The sequence below is a fragment of the Pezoporus occidentalis genome, unplaced genomic scaffold, assembly GCF_034315485.1.
Source record: "Pezoporus occidentalis ecotype Australia unplaced genomic scaffold, CSIRO_AGI_Poc_V1 ctg223, whole genome shotgun sequence".
Classification (NCBI taxonomy): Eukaryota; Metazoa; Chordata; class Aves; order Psittaciformes; family Psittacidae; genus Pezoporus; species Pezoporus occidentalis.
The window spans coordinates 1,839,535-1,852,763 of NW_026914106.1; the positions used below are offsets into that span (position 1 = coordinate 1,839,535).

At 52.6% G+C, this 13,229-nt stretch overlaps 1 protein-coding gene across 1 annotated transcript; it reads right to left on the reverse strand.

Moving 5' to 3' along the window:
* Nucleotides 1-1,862: 1,862 nt before the first annotated feature.
* On the reverse strand, nt 1,863-9,124 carry SF3A3 (splicing factor 3a subunit 3). The gene is made up of 17 exons (XM_062620793.1): nt 8,982-9,124; nt 8,844-8,891; nt 8,704-8,756; nt 8,284-8,389; nt 7,831-7,903; nt 7,435-7,526; nt 7,050-7,132; nt 6,565-6,703; nt 6,161-6,229; nt 5,772-5,839; nt 5,310-5,417; nt 4,937-5,006; nt 4,138-4,302; nt 3,923-4,033; nt 3,415-3,505; nt 2,764-2,819; nt 1,863-2,145 (listed from the first exon to the last, which is right to left on the reverse strand). The coding sequence occupies exons 1-17, from the start codon at nt 9,075-9,077 to the stop codon at nt 2,068-2,070; spliced, it is 1,506 nt and encodes a 501-aa protein (XP_062476777.1). The 5' UTR covers nt 9,078-9,124; the 3' UTR covers nt 1,863-2,067.
* Nucleotides 9,125-13,229: the final 4,105 nt, after the last annotated feature.

Genomic DNA, 13,229 nt, shown 5'->3' on the forward strand with positions numbered 1-13,229 from the left:
CAGAGCCCCCGGTGACAGCAGCCACCCTTGTCCCAAGGAAGCCTCTGGCAAAGCCTCCAGCAGGGATGGATTCCTTGGGAGCACCGGGACAGCCACTGCAGCACAGCCCCTGTTACCTTGAGCAGAGGGGATGAGCCGCCGGTGCCCTGCCATCCCCATCCCCATCCAGCAGCAGCTTCTCCCAGGACCTGGCAGGAAGAGGCAGGCTCAGAGCCGGGCAGCAGGAGAGGCCAGTGCAGTGGTCACTGCCCTCATGTGCTCCCTGTGCGTGCCCAGCACATGGCTTGGGATGAGGTGGCAGAAACAATCAGGACAAGGTGCTTAAGAGAGACTTTTGAGTCTGTTTTCTCATAGGATCCCAGAGTGCTTTGGGTTGGAAGGGACTTTAAGGCTCATCCAGTTCCAACACCTTCCACTAGAGCAGCTTGCTCCAAGCCCCATCCAAGCTGGCCTTAAAGGAACCATTCTCCCAGGAAATTCTACAGCCTTTATCCCAGACACCACGGGATACCAGAGAAATCCATGTTGTTCAGTGCAGTGCAGGCCATGCTTTTCAATCTGAAGCTCCTTGCAATAACAACACCCACCAACAGCACCTCTGCAGACTGCCCTCCACGTCCTCTCAACAGGTTCCCAACCCAGAAACCACCTAACATGTAAATAACCAAGTAACTCAGCACTGTCTCTGTGCCTGCCTGCACTTAGGGAGCAAGAGGAAGGTGCTTTGAGCCTCAGCTGCAGCAGGAGGTGGTTGAACAAGCGCAAAAGGGGCCTGGGAGGATGCCCCTGGGAGCCACGTGCTCCCGTTGGTGTGGTAACCCTGCACCAGAGCTCGCAGCCAACACACCAGCTGCCAGGAGCATGAAGCAGGTCCAGATGATGCTTGGCACCGTGCAGCAGTTAACTGATGCTCTGCAAATAAAGATGTGATCCAGCAGCAGCAGCCATCATGGGAGGATGAAGCTTTCATGGCTTCACTGAGGCTCTTCATTCCAAGCAAATAGAAGACAATGCAGGCTGGCATCTTTTAGCTTCCAAAGTGGGGCACCCACCACCCAGACAAGGTTTGGACCTTACTGAGCAGGGCACCACCCCAGCACAGCCCAACCCAGCTCAGAGCAGGCTTAGGAACAAACCCCCACCAGCCACAGCCTCATCCCAGGGCAGGGAAAGGGAAGAGCCCCCAGCACTGACTCACCCTGCCCGGCTGCTCCTCGAAGCTCCAACGCCAGCACTGGAGAGCCTGCAGCCACTGCCAGCACTGGAGAGCCTCTGAGCACCACAGAAGCTCCGGTCCCACAGGCTGCACCCTGGTGCCAGCAACCAGCTCCACCCCTGCCAACCACCCATCACCCAGGGGAAGTGCTTGTTACCTGGGACTCCTGGAGATGCCAACGGCTCTGCAGAGACCACAGGGAAAGGGGGCTCATTTTGAAGCTAGAGATGTCACCACACAGCTCTTTCGAGTCAGTAACAGTGCTGCAGAAGTGACCCCAAACTGCCCACCCAGCCCAACCTAAACCAAGCTCAGTGAATACCCTAAAAACATCCCAGTGGCCAAAGCTCCACAGGGAGGCAGCCTGAGGTAAAAGCAGCAAGAAGCCAAATGCATTTGTTTTGCAAAGGAGCCAGAAGAAAACCATAGGAATACAGCAAGACACAGGACAGTTACTCATGTCAGCACACAACGCCCGTGTGGGCTTTATAGAAAGTCAATTCTCATCCCATATATTCCCATCAGCGTGGAAATAAGAGAGAACAAATTGCTTCTGACAACTCAAACTGTGTACAAAGCGTTTTAAAACCACCACAACCAAAGCTCTTCCTCCCAGCATAAGAAAGGAAACAAAGCTCCTCAGCACTTCCTATGTTAAAATCGGTTTATTTTTTCATGTTTTGCTTTCTTTTAATATAAAACAACGTCACAAGTCTGCTTTTCACGCGGGGCTTACTAAAAGTGACCCTAGAAAGTATCCTTGGAATCTCTATTCATGCACATACAAAATCAGGGGCTGAAGAGTCATCTCCACTTGCTTTGCCGGGGTGAAATCCTTCATGTGGGAAAAGCTACAGCAGCCCCTGACGTTTCAGGTCTTCATAGGTCTTTTTATTCACCACGTTCCCACTGGAATCCTCGTATTCCTCCTAGGATGGAACCAATGGTTTAGAGACACCTGAGGCTGTGCTACGGCATTTAAAGTTCAGCTGCAGCCAAGAACCTCTCCACATGAAGGGATGCAGTGGATCTACCAGCAGGCCCCATGAGAAGAGCTTATCCTGAGGCAGAATGATTACAAGCTGTAGTACAGGCTGTTATTTCATAGAACCATAGAATGGTTTGGCTTGGAAGGGACCTTAAGCTCATCCAGTTCCAACCCCCCTGCCATGGGCAGGGATGCCTTCACTTGCCCTGCATACTGGTTTGAGATAGACTATAAGAAAAGGCACACTGCTCACAACAGCTCCTTCTCCTCACAAAACAAAGAGGACACTGGTACTGTAAAGCAGCAGCATATTAAAGGATTCTTACACAAAGGGCTGAGCCTGTACTCTCTGGACCACTCTCCAACATAACACAAGAGGCACTTTCCACACAGCACCACTACCAGGAGCTGTGCAATGAGCACAGTTCCTGCTGCTGTCTCCAGTGTGCAGGAGGCTCTTAGAGACTCATCTGACAGAACCAGAGGGTTCAGGCCAGGTAAGCTGGGGATCCCACACACACAGGACCAGACACATCCAAATGCCTCTGTCATGCCTCACCTCTGTGTCAGGCTGCCATCTCTCCGAAGCCTTCTGTTGTTTCAGCTTTGCCCACACTGTAAATACAAAAGTCATACAGGATCTGATGCCATTTCCCTTGAGAAACTGGTTTTTAATCAGGTCAAACACACAGAAGAGCTTTTTGCAGTCCAGGATATCTAATATCCATTACAAACTTTTCATTCTTGTGTATGGTTTACTGAAAGGCACAGAACCAAGGCAAGGCAGGCTTCAAAGGGAGCATTCAGGATGGGACACAAGATAAAGATCCAAAACCACTACTTCAGAGATACTGCTCCAAAGGTAATAATAGCTTTTTGGGAAATCAAGCCTTTAATTGGTTTCTTCTAGGCAAGAATTAATTTACCTCCAGGAACTACAACCTGTATTGGTTAACCTAAGGGAGGCAGGCTGAAGAAACAAGCTCTGCATGAGACAGAGGCAGCTCCCTCAATCCATCAGCACAGACGCATCGAGCTGTAATCACTGTCAGCCCTAAGGACTTGTGTAGGCTTGCAAAAGCTGCCTATAGGCTCTACCAGTTCCAAAGTATTTTTCTGGCTTCCCCAGGTCACCAGGAAAGGGCAAATCAGGCAAGAGCCAATAGAAGTGTTCACAGCACAAGCTCTCTGTTCTGCCATCGGTACTTACATGAGACCGCATCCTCAATCTGTGTGACGTTGGCAAAATGCGCAGTGTTGGGAATCCCCAGGCATCTCATTCCATGAGCATGTCGCCATTCCTGGGGGGAGGAGATGTAGGTCAGTGTCCCAGAGGGAATGCTGCTCCATCTGCAATGCCTGAGACTATAAAGACACACTAACAAGCACTATCAAAACACAAATCTAAACAGAGTCCTAAAAACCTCTGTTATTTTCCTCGCCTTTAGACAATCGACAGAGGCACTGTGCACAAACCAGACCTGGATACAAGAATTAGGTGTTCAAACAAGAAGGAACTGGACAGAAACTGGCACAACAGATCCTAGTGCCACAATACAGCTACACGGTGTACAGTTCCAATCACAACCCTACAGCATCAGCCCAGACCCACATGTCAGCAGTGGAAAAAGGGCACCTGAGCACTCCACTGACTTACTATTTCTTACAAAGATTATCTGAACCTGGTATTGATGTTGCTGTAGCAGAGCATTACTCACTGCAAAGTGACGCTGGAAAGCCTTGGGCCCTCGGTAGGTGTAGTTACCACAGATCTCACAGTTGTAGTTGATGTTTAAACCATGTAATTTGTACAACCAGTATGGGATTGGCTGGCAAGAGAAGAGAAATGGGGATTAGGTCAGATAGCAAGGCAGGTTCAAACAGCAGGACAGTGGGGAGACAGTGAGAGCTCCCGCTCTTCCAGCGCTGTTACCTTGCCATCCCAACCAAGAGGCAGGTTTTTAGGATTATAAATGATTTCGTTTTCTTCATCTTCACTCTCACTCTCACTGATCTGCTCTTCCTCCTCCTCCTCCCTCTCCTCCCCTGTCCGTGCTTGCTTACGCTGCACGTTCTCATGGGTGAGGTGCCGCTGTTCCTAATGTAAGAAAAGAGAATTGTTCACAGCAACAAAGGAAGGGCACACTCTTGCAGCATGAAACACATCTTCAATGTACAGAGGGAGGGGAATGGAAAGCCAGTATGAAACAGAGAACTCTCATTTTACTAGCCCAACAACTGGAGTTTTTAGTATACTATTTCCTACTTACAAAGGACAGAAAACTCATACTACCATTGGCACTTCCAAGGGGACAAGCTAACACCAGCAGCCACCCTGCTAAAAGCAATCACCCCGAACTGAAACAAGGAGTCAGGCAAGCATCGAGGCAGGACAAGTAAGGGTTTGCAATACCCTGTGTTTTGGACTTAAAATGGAAATGAACTACACTGATGTGGTTCTTAGAAGCAAAAAACACCCTCTGGGACAGACCCAAGACATGTCTGTTCCTAAAAGCCTGCAAAGTAATTATCTAATGGAAATATAAATGTAATTCATTATATTCTACTTACTGACAGAAAAAGCTACCTGCTAAAATGCACTTTAAAACTGTGGATATGAAAAGAACTCTTCTTACTGCCTATGAAAGCACTGGGTACAGATGTGGATGACCTTTCAGTCACTGTTTGACAGCTCTGAAATAAAACCCTCAAAGACAGAATAAAATCCTTACCCCAAGAACTTCCACATACTCATAAATCTGAGCTTCCAGGAATGCGAGATCTTTATTTCTTTCAGTGTCTCTGGAAATAGATAAAGGACCTTAATGAAGCCCATTCTGGAACTGCCAACATCCTGTGTGCACCGAGTTCCTAAAGGCAAATTTGACTTGTATACAGCAAGAAAACAAACAGCAAATAGCTTATGGAAAGTAAACTGCACGCAAACTCAGCTCTGATATCTTCTCCTTGGGTCAGGACTATGTGATCCAACATAAAAAGCTTCTAACACTCCAAGAATCGACCCATCACAACCATACGACTGTGGTGTCTATAGAACACTTCTCATGCAAGTGAAGAGAACACCTCCAACCTTTAAGAACTCACCTTTTGCTTCCTTTTGTCTTTGGATTCTTGGCAAACAAGGAAGGATCAAGTGCTTCAAGGGATTTGCCTTTAGTGCTAAAAAGTCTCTGGGCACGCTCTTCCAGAGTACTGTGGAGAAGCAGGGAGGAGATGAGCCCAAACCCCAGTTTTACATTCCCTGAGAACTATTTGTATTCGTGCCACAAAACTCTAAATGTTGCTTTTAAAAGATCATGAGATTCCCTATTATCTGTCTTCATTCTTTAAGCCAAATTCTTCCAACCAAGAGACTCCACTATAGGATACTTTTCACCACAGTGAGTACATCACTGTATCCCCTGACTGGTTCTCCATGCTTTGTCTTTCAAACATCACTGAGGTAATTCTTGTACAACAGAGATGATAAATCAAGTATCCCATAAAGGAATGCAAGCCAGGAATACCTCAAAAAGGAGAAGGAACTATAAAAAGACTGCAACTTACCCACCACATTTTAGTCCCAGGGCCAGTAAAGCTGATTTTAACCTGTCCAGTCCCAGAGAGGCCAATTCCTGTTCAGTTAAAATCACAAGAGAGGAGCCATTCACCAAACACAATATGCTTGTACATTCATTTTAACTCATTAGAAAACACAACAACCAATGAACAGCAGGAAAGGACTGCAAAGAGTGAGGAATGTGACAAATATGACCAGATCTTTCAAGTTACATTCCCCTAATAGGAGAAATTAAATCATCTGCATAATCCAGGTTTTATCCAGAGAGCACAGAGCCAAAGAAAAGCACAGCAAGTCAAGTTATGAAAAGGAATGAAATGATGAAGCTTCTACCTGCCCAAAACACAGCCCTAAGTGCTGAGCACTGAGCACTTACCTCCCAAGAGGAAAATGCTGAGAGGTCCAGGTGGGCTCCAGCATGAGTGAGCGCACTGCTGGTCTCTTTCTGCCAACATAAAACACATGCAAGATCTTCACAACATCCTACAACACGACTTCATGCAACATTCCAACCTCAAGAAAAGCAATTATCTTCACAGATGCAAAATCTCCCACTAAACCAAGCAAGGGAACAATAGGAAACCTACAAAATAAGCAAAGCTTAAAAAGGTTTCAAACCAGTTACGTCGGGTTTCAACTTCAAAGTCGTATTAAGTTGCATCTTTGTGATACACAACCACCTTGCTCTTAGACTTAACCTCAGTGCTGACTTTACACAAGTGATTCACATTCAAGCTCTCACAGGTACAGCAGCATTCACAGCGCCCCGTGACTGCTCACCGGCCAGCCAGGGAACGTGCCATTTTCCCACTTCTTCTCAAACTCAGTCTGAATCTTCCCAAAAAGCTCATTCTGGTCCAGTAACGGTTTCACTCGATCCGTGTAATCCTGTAGGTACTCAAGCAGCATTTCAAGGTACCTGGCAGAGTAAGCACGAGCACAGGTCAGTATCAACCTCTAACATTTAACCACCTCTTTGGAAAGCAATCACCCTCTGCTGCTCCAAAGGGAGATCATCAAGAGAACGACACATGACTTATAGATGCAGCAGTTACAGGGGTAAAGCACGGTCCTTCCACAGGGTAGGATGTGGCTTTCCACAGTGCTGCACGTCCTTCTCAGGGCTCAGACTGAGTTACGACAGCTCAGTGACCCAGCTCACACGAGTTAAGGTTGATTGTGGATTATATTCTTAGCAACTGTGCACTTAAGAAGCAAATTGCTTCTCATCAACTGTCATAAAAGAAGCAGGTAGGAAGGCTCACCTCTTATATTCAGCGTTTTTTCTCTCCTTGGGAATGTCGAAGAGTTGGTCAAACGTGGATAAGTAAGTGATGTAATCCAATTTCTAAAAGGAAAAAGGTTGAGTCAGGCTTTTTACATATGCTGCCAGATTAACACCCAGTTTCCAGGTACCAGGCCAGAAGAAAAGCTCTAGTTCATGCCATCGTTCCGGACTGGAGAGGCCTGGGGTTCTCAGGGTGTTAACGCATTGCCCTACACAACTATCAGCACTCAGTAGCAGAAAACAGAAGCCATCATGACATTAACAACTGAGAGACCAAGACAGCAGAGTCACAAAGCAGCACTCAGAACTGAGGTGCTCTCAAGGTGTATGGGGAACACAAAGTGACTTTGAAATGAACTTACCTCTGATGATTTCAGGTTGATGTACTTGAGATAACAATCATGCAGATCCAAGTATCGCCCGTACCCTTCCTCATCTGTGAACTCCACCAGATCTGTAGGGAAGATCATGAAAAGCTTTATCATGAGCTTCATTTTCTCTCCTTATTGCACACATACTTTGGAACTTGAAAAGGATTAACCCTGGGTGAATGTGTGCTTAAGGGATGTACGTTAATCAGACATCCTGTGTAAGCACATGAGAACACTCCTCAAGAGGAAGAACTTAAATGACAGAAGAAGAGTTTCCAGAAGTCATTGAGTAAAAGGGAGGTGGAACTCTGAAGTGTGCAAACCAGAGCAAAGAACCCCCAAATAACACCACACTTCCACTGGCCCCATAGAAAACTACACACTTACTCTGAGCCTCTTCACTGGGGTTGTCTCTGGCCTTCAGCAGTTCCTCAAACTCCACTGACATTGGAACACAGATCTTCCAGGACAGGCAGAAGGCACAGAAGTCCCAGGATAAAACATACACAAAGCATCACAGGCTGCAAACAAGAACCTGCTCAAGGTGCCCAAAGCATTTCTTCACCGTTACTATGGCACAGGCTGAAAAACCTCAGCACCAAAGCGTGTCTGAGCACAGGGAGAACACATCAGCATCTCGTGTCTTCTACCCACCGCTCGCCCAGCAGCTTACACTGCCCCTGAAGCACTGCCTACCCTTCACCATCGTCCCTCCAGCAGCGTTTCGGTGTGCTCAGCATTAAGGCAATTAAAGCGGAAGGAAAAGCCTGCTGATTGCAGGGGTGAGGAAAAGGGAGCACAAACCCTAACCCTAACCCTAGGGCGCAGGGAACCACTCACCTCGTTCGGGTGCTTCCGATGGAACTCCTTGATTTGCTTCAGCCTGTTGTAGAACTCGGCGAATTCATTGGGCCCCGAAATGGCGCTGAGCTCCTCCTTCCGTAAGCTGTGAGCTCATGAACGAGGGGCAGGTTACGAGGGAAAGGGAACCACACTCACACTGACGCCGTCTTCTTCCAGCTCCGGTGCTGCCTTTCGATCCCCTCGCGAACCTCCACAGCGACTCAGAGCATCCCCATTACCCCACGGTGCCTGGGGCCAGCATGGACGTGGCCAACGTGCAGCCCGTTCGGTGTCCAGACCTCGGGCCCTGCTCTCCCAGACCTCACACACTTCCAATGGGCTTTGAAGAGCCCCCCCCCGGGTCCTTTACCCGCAGCAGCCGCTCCCCAGCAGGGGAGGCAGCCGGGCAGCACTCACCCGTCCTTGTCGTCGTAGAGGTCCCTCAGGTTGCCGCTCACCTCCATGTACCTCTGAGAGACAAAAGCAAACCCCAAACGATGCCGCCAGGGCCGGGCACAAAGCAGAGCCCAGCCCGGTGCCGGTCCCGGTGCACTCACGTCCTGCATGGCCCGGGTCCGGTGGTCCGAGTTGATCTGGTCGCGGAGCTGAGGGCAGAGGAGCGGAGGGTGAGAGCGGGCAGGGGCCGGGGCACGGGTCGGGGTCGTGGGGTCGTGGGGCCGCGGCCCCGCACGCACCGTGGACTTCTTGGTGAGCATCTCCTTGACCATGACGTCCATGAGCCGCTCCCGCTCCTCGTGGTACCGCCGCTGCTGCTCCAGGATCGTCTCCATCCTCCCGCACCCCACCGGAACTCCGCCGCTTTCCTCTTCCTCTTCCGCTCCCGCCAGCGCAGCGCCGGAAGCTTCCGGCCGGGCCGTGTGGCCGCGGAGGGAGGTTCCGGCCGCGGGGGGTCCGCGGTGCCCGCAGCGGTTCCCACCCCGCGCACTGCAGCAGGGGCCGGGCAGGGCTCGGGATGAAGCCCCCATGGGGTCCCCCTTGCCCACGGCCACCACTGACTGCAGGGGCGGTGACTGCAGCCCTGCCCTGGGCAGCCTGTTCCAATGCCTGAGCACCCTCTGGGGCAGGAATTGTTCCTCAGCTCCATCTAAACCTGCCCTGGGGCAGCTTGAGGCCGTTTCCTCTTGTCCCATCCCTTGTTCCTTGGGAGCAGAGCCCAGCCCCTCCTGGCTCCATCCTCCTCTCAGGCAGTTGTAGGCAGCGATCAGGTCCCCCCTGAGCCTTCCCTTCTCCACACTGAACCCCCCAGGTCCCTGACCCGTTCCCCATCACACTTGTGCCCCATTCCCTGCTCCAGCTCTCCCAGGGGTGGGTGCGCATCCAGGTGCTGGGAGCCAGCGCTGTGCAGTGACCCCGCGGGAGCTCAGCCCCGCTCCACCGTGCGCCGAGCTCAGCACCGGCACCCCCGGTACCCGCAGCACACGGCGTTGTGGAGCGCCCCCTGCAGCCGGGTTGAGGCAATGGCAGGGCAGGCAGCGGCACCCAGCGGGACCGACCCGGTCCTTCCTTCCCCTTGGGTGTTCATTGCCCCCCTGAGCGCCGAGCAGAGGGTGCCGGCTGCACCGCCAGCGTTAACCTGAACCTCAGCAATGGGTGAGCCATCCCTATGGTTAGAGCAGGAACGGGGAATGACCTCAAGACGAAAGCGACAAGGAACTGGGCTTAATTCTGACAGACAAACGTGATCCTGCCCTGGGAACAGCCAATTCACTGCAGAGAGAACGGTGCTGAAGGTACCGGTGTTGCCTTTAATCACCCTTTAGGCTGCCCCAAAGGACGGCAGCTCCTCCTCACGGATGCCTGTCTAAAAATAAAGAGGGAGATAAGATTCTGAACTCTGTGTTCTTCCCTTTCCCTTTGCGTGAAACCTCATCCCTGGAAAGGGAAGGAGCTCAAAGCCAGCAATGTCCCGTCGGCCAATAGGGCCTCTTTATTTGGGGCTGCTGGCATTAGGAGGGTCAAGGTGGGACAAGAGCAGCCCCTGCGTGACCTCCCTGCTCCTCACACTGTGCATGGTGCCCCTCGGTGCAGTTTGTGCTCACAGGAGGGACAGCACAGTTTTCCTGCAGGGAATCCTATGGGATGCTCCTTCCCCACCTCCTCAGGACCTTCACTATGGGACAAAGGGACAACCAAAAGAGACCTGGGGGATGCCTGCAGGGTCCGGCCTGGCTGTAACCACAGCCCTCTCTCCTGACTTGAGACAGAGGAGAGCCGTTCACACTGGAGCACTGGCTCTCCCACCAGCCTCCAGCCCAGCACCATCACCTGGAGGTGCTGGTCCATGCCGCTCCAGTCACCCGGAGGGATGCAGAGGTCCAGACAAGGCCCGACAAGGACATAACCTGGCTGCTGCCCAGACCTGCGTGCAGCCACGGCTGGAAACGGGGCAACCACCAGCAGGGAGCTGGAATCAGCCCTTCCTTCCCTCCTGCCCAGCCGCAGGCAGGAGCAGCTTTAACGCTGGGGCCCCTTTCTCCACCCCAGCCCTGGAGTCCCAGCGAGTCCCCCTGCTCCCTCCTCAGCCCAGCCTGTGCTCAATCCTCTTTTCCTGGCTGTTGCAGAGCCGCACTCTGGGAATCTCGGGGGATGTTTGTGCATGACATCACCCTCCCCCTCCTGTAAATCAGGCTCTGGGCCCTGCGCAGCCGTGACCCATTCATGACAGGGATAAAATCCAGATGTTCCAGGCCCCGTGCAGCTGGGGCATTTCCTTTTTTGGCTAAAAACGTGAGGCTCTTGAGGCTGCCTGAAAGAGGAGCCCGGGGGCCCCGTGTACAGGAACCCTTTGTGGTTAATCCCCGGGCCCGGCGCTGCAGGAACAAGGGCTTGCGGTGCTCCCGCTGCAGCGGGGCTGAGGCTGCTCATTCACCTTCTGAAGCCAAGCAAAACCGGGCGCAGGGCAGCTACAGCAGCAAAGCTCTTCCTTGAACAAACCCGTCTGCTGCCAGAGCAGGAGCCTCGGAAGGAGCCAGGAATGTGCCAGGGCCCTCGTTGCCCAGTGCGGCGCTGGAGCAGCACCAGGGGAGCAGGAGCAGGAGCAGGAGCCGGTGCTGGGGGCCGGGGCAAGGCAGGCCCAGAGGAAGCTGTGGCATCCGTTAGTAAATGTAAAGGAATCTGTGGAAAACGGTTTCAGATGTTAAGGAATGAACGGCTCCGCGGCGGCTGCAAGGGAGGAACGAGCAATGCACTGCCCCGGGGAAGGCTGCCAGGAGGAGAGCACTGTTATCCCCATGGAGGTTACAGCAACTTCCCCCCCAAACCTCCTCCCGAGAGCCGCCGGGGGAGTTCGTATGGCAGGGGACAGGGAGCCTGTCTGCGCAGTGGGATGGGATTCCCTACCACAGCGATCCAGACCGGCGCAGGAGGCTGAGCCTGACCCAGCAGCCAGCCTGGAGGCATTGGCCACGTCCTGCCCAGCAGCAGGCACCACGGACACACAGGAACCCACAGCGGGAAGAGGGAGCTGCTGCTTCCCTGCCATAACCCACAGGGCTGGTACTGAGGCTGGGCATGGCCTGGGGTAGGCATGAGCAATGGAGTGGGGGGGTCACCATCCCCAGTGCAGGGTAAGGACAAGGCTGAGAGCTCTGCCCTGTGCCTGCTGCTTAAGAAACACATGAGAACAAGCATCACTAAAAGGGTTTATTATATAAAGCCATAGGAAATACACAGGAGGCTGAGGTTTAGGATACTTCCTTCTTGAGACTGCTCCAAGCTCCTCAGAATAGCAGACACACAAACTCTGATTTGCCTGCATCAAAGCTTTCAACCAAGGGTTCAACAAGGGTCTGAATACACAGTTAATAACACTTCAACATGCATAACATTTGAACGGGCTTTTCTGTTCCTAAATGAAGCCTGGGGGGGGGGGTCTTGCCCCTTCATCCTGCAGTTGGTTACAAAATGACAGATATTGATGACAAAAAGAGTACAAAAGGGAAAAACCCAAACACAAGAAGATGCTTTCAGGAAAGTACACGGTTGTCTAAGCAGGAAAGCAGGGTCAGCAGAAGTGCCCCAGCAAGACAGAAGCAAAAGGGATGCAGGGACAAGGCAGGCAGGAGCATCCCACTGAAGAGGGGGGGGTGTCTTAAGGGGCCCAGGGCCAGCTCAGCCTTGGGGCAAGGATGGCTCAAGATGTCCCATTCTGCAGTTAGGGCCAGCGCAGGGACTTGGGGGATGCAAAGGCTCACGGCAGCCCAGGTGCCACCTCTGCTTTGGGACACAGCGATGCATGAGGGGAGCTGCTGCACTCTGCCCATCGCAGGGGGGACACAGCCCTGGATGCTGCCCCCCACATTCCCAGTCCCTCCCCTCCAGTGCTCCCACCGAGCGCAGCCACAGCCCCACAAAGGTCTGCAGGGTTACGTGTGCTGCTGGCGGTGGGCTCAGCAAGGGGATCCCCGTCCCATGGCAGGGATGGAGCAGGGATAAAGCCCGCAGTGCTCTCAGCCTTCAGCACACCCTTCTCCAGGGCCCAGCCAGGCACATCTCGGGGGGCTGCCCCATGCACTGGAGCTCAGGCACTGCAGAGGCAGCCCTGGGAGATCCCGGCACAGATGGGAACGGGCAGGGAGGAGATGGGGCTGAACACCCTGTACCTGTGAGCGATCCCAGCTCCTCATCCACACCTGAGAGCACCCCCATGGAGCAGAGCAAAGGGTCTGGCCTGCAGTGAGGCGGCTCCAGCAATCCGGAGCTGGCTCCCATCTGGCAGGACACATGCTCATCTCCTGGCCACGCTCCAGCCTGGTGTCCCCTAAGCTCCCTCCACAGCATGCCCTTCATGCCCAGGTCACCACACGTAAGCCATCCACGCTGCAGGCCAGCAAGGCCAAGCTGCACGGACCAGGAGCTGCTGCCTTGTATCACACAGAGCGAGGGAAGCACGTGGGGAAAAGAGAGAAGTCAGCAGCGTGCCA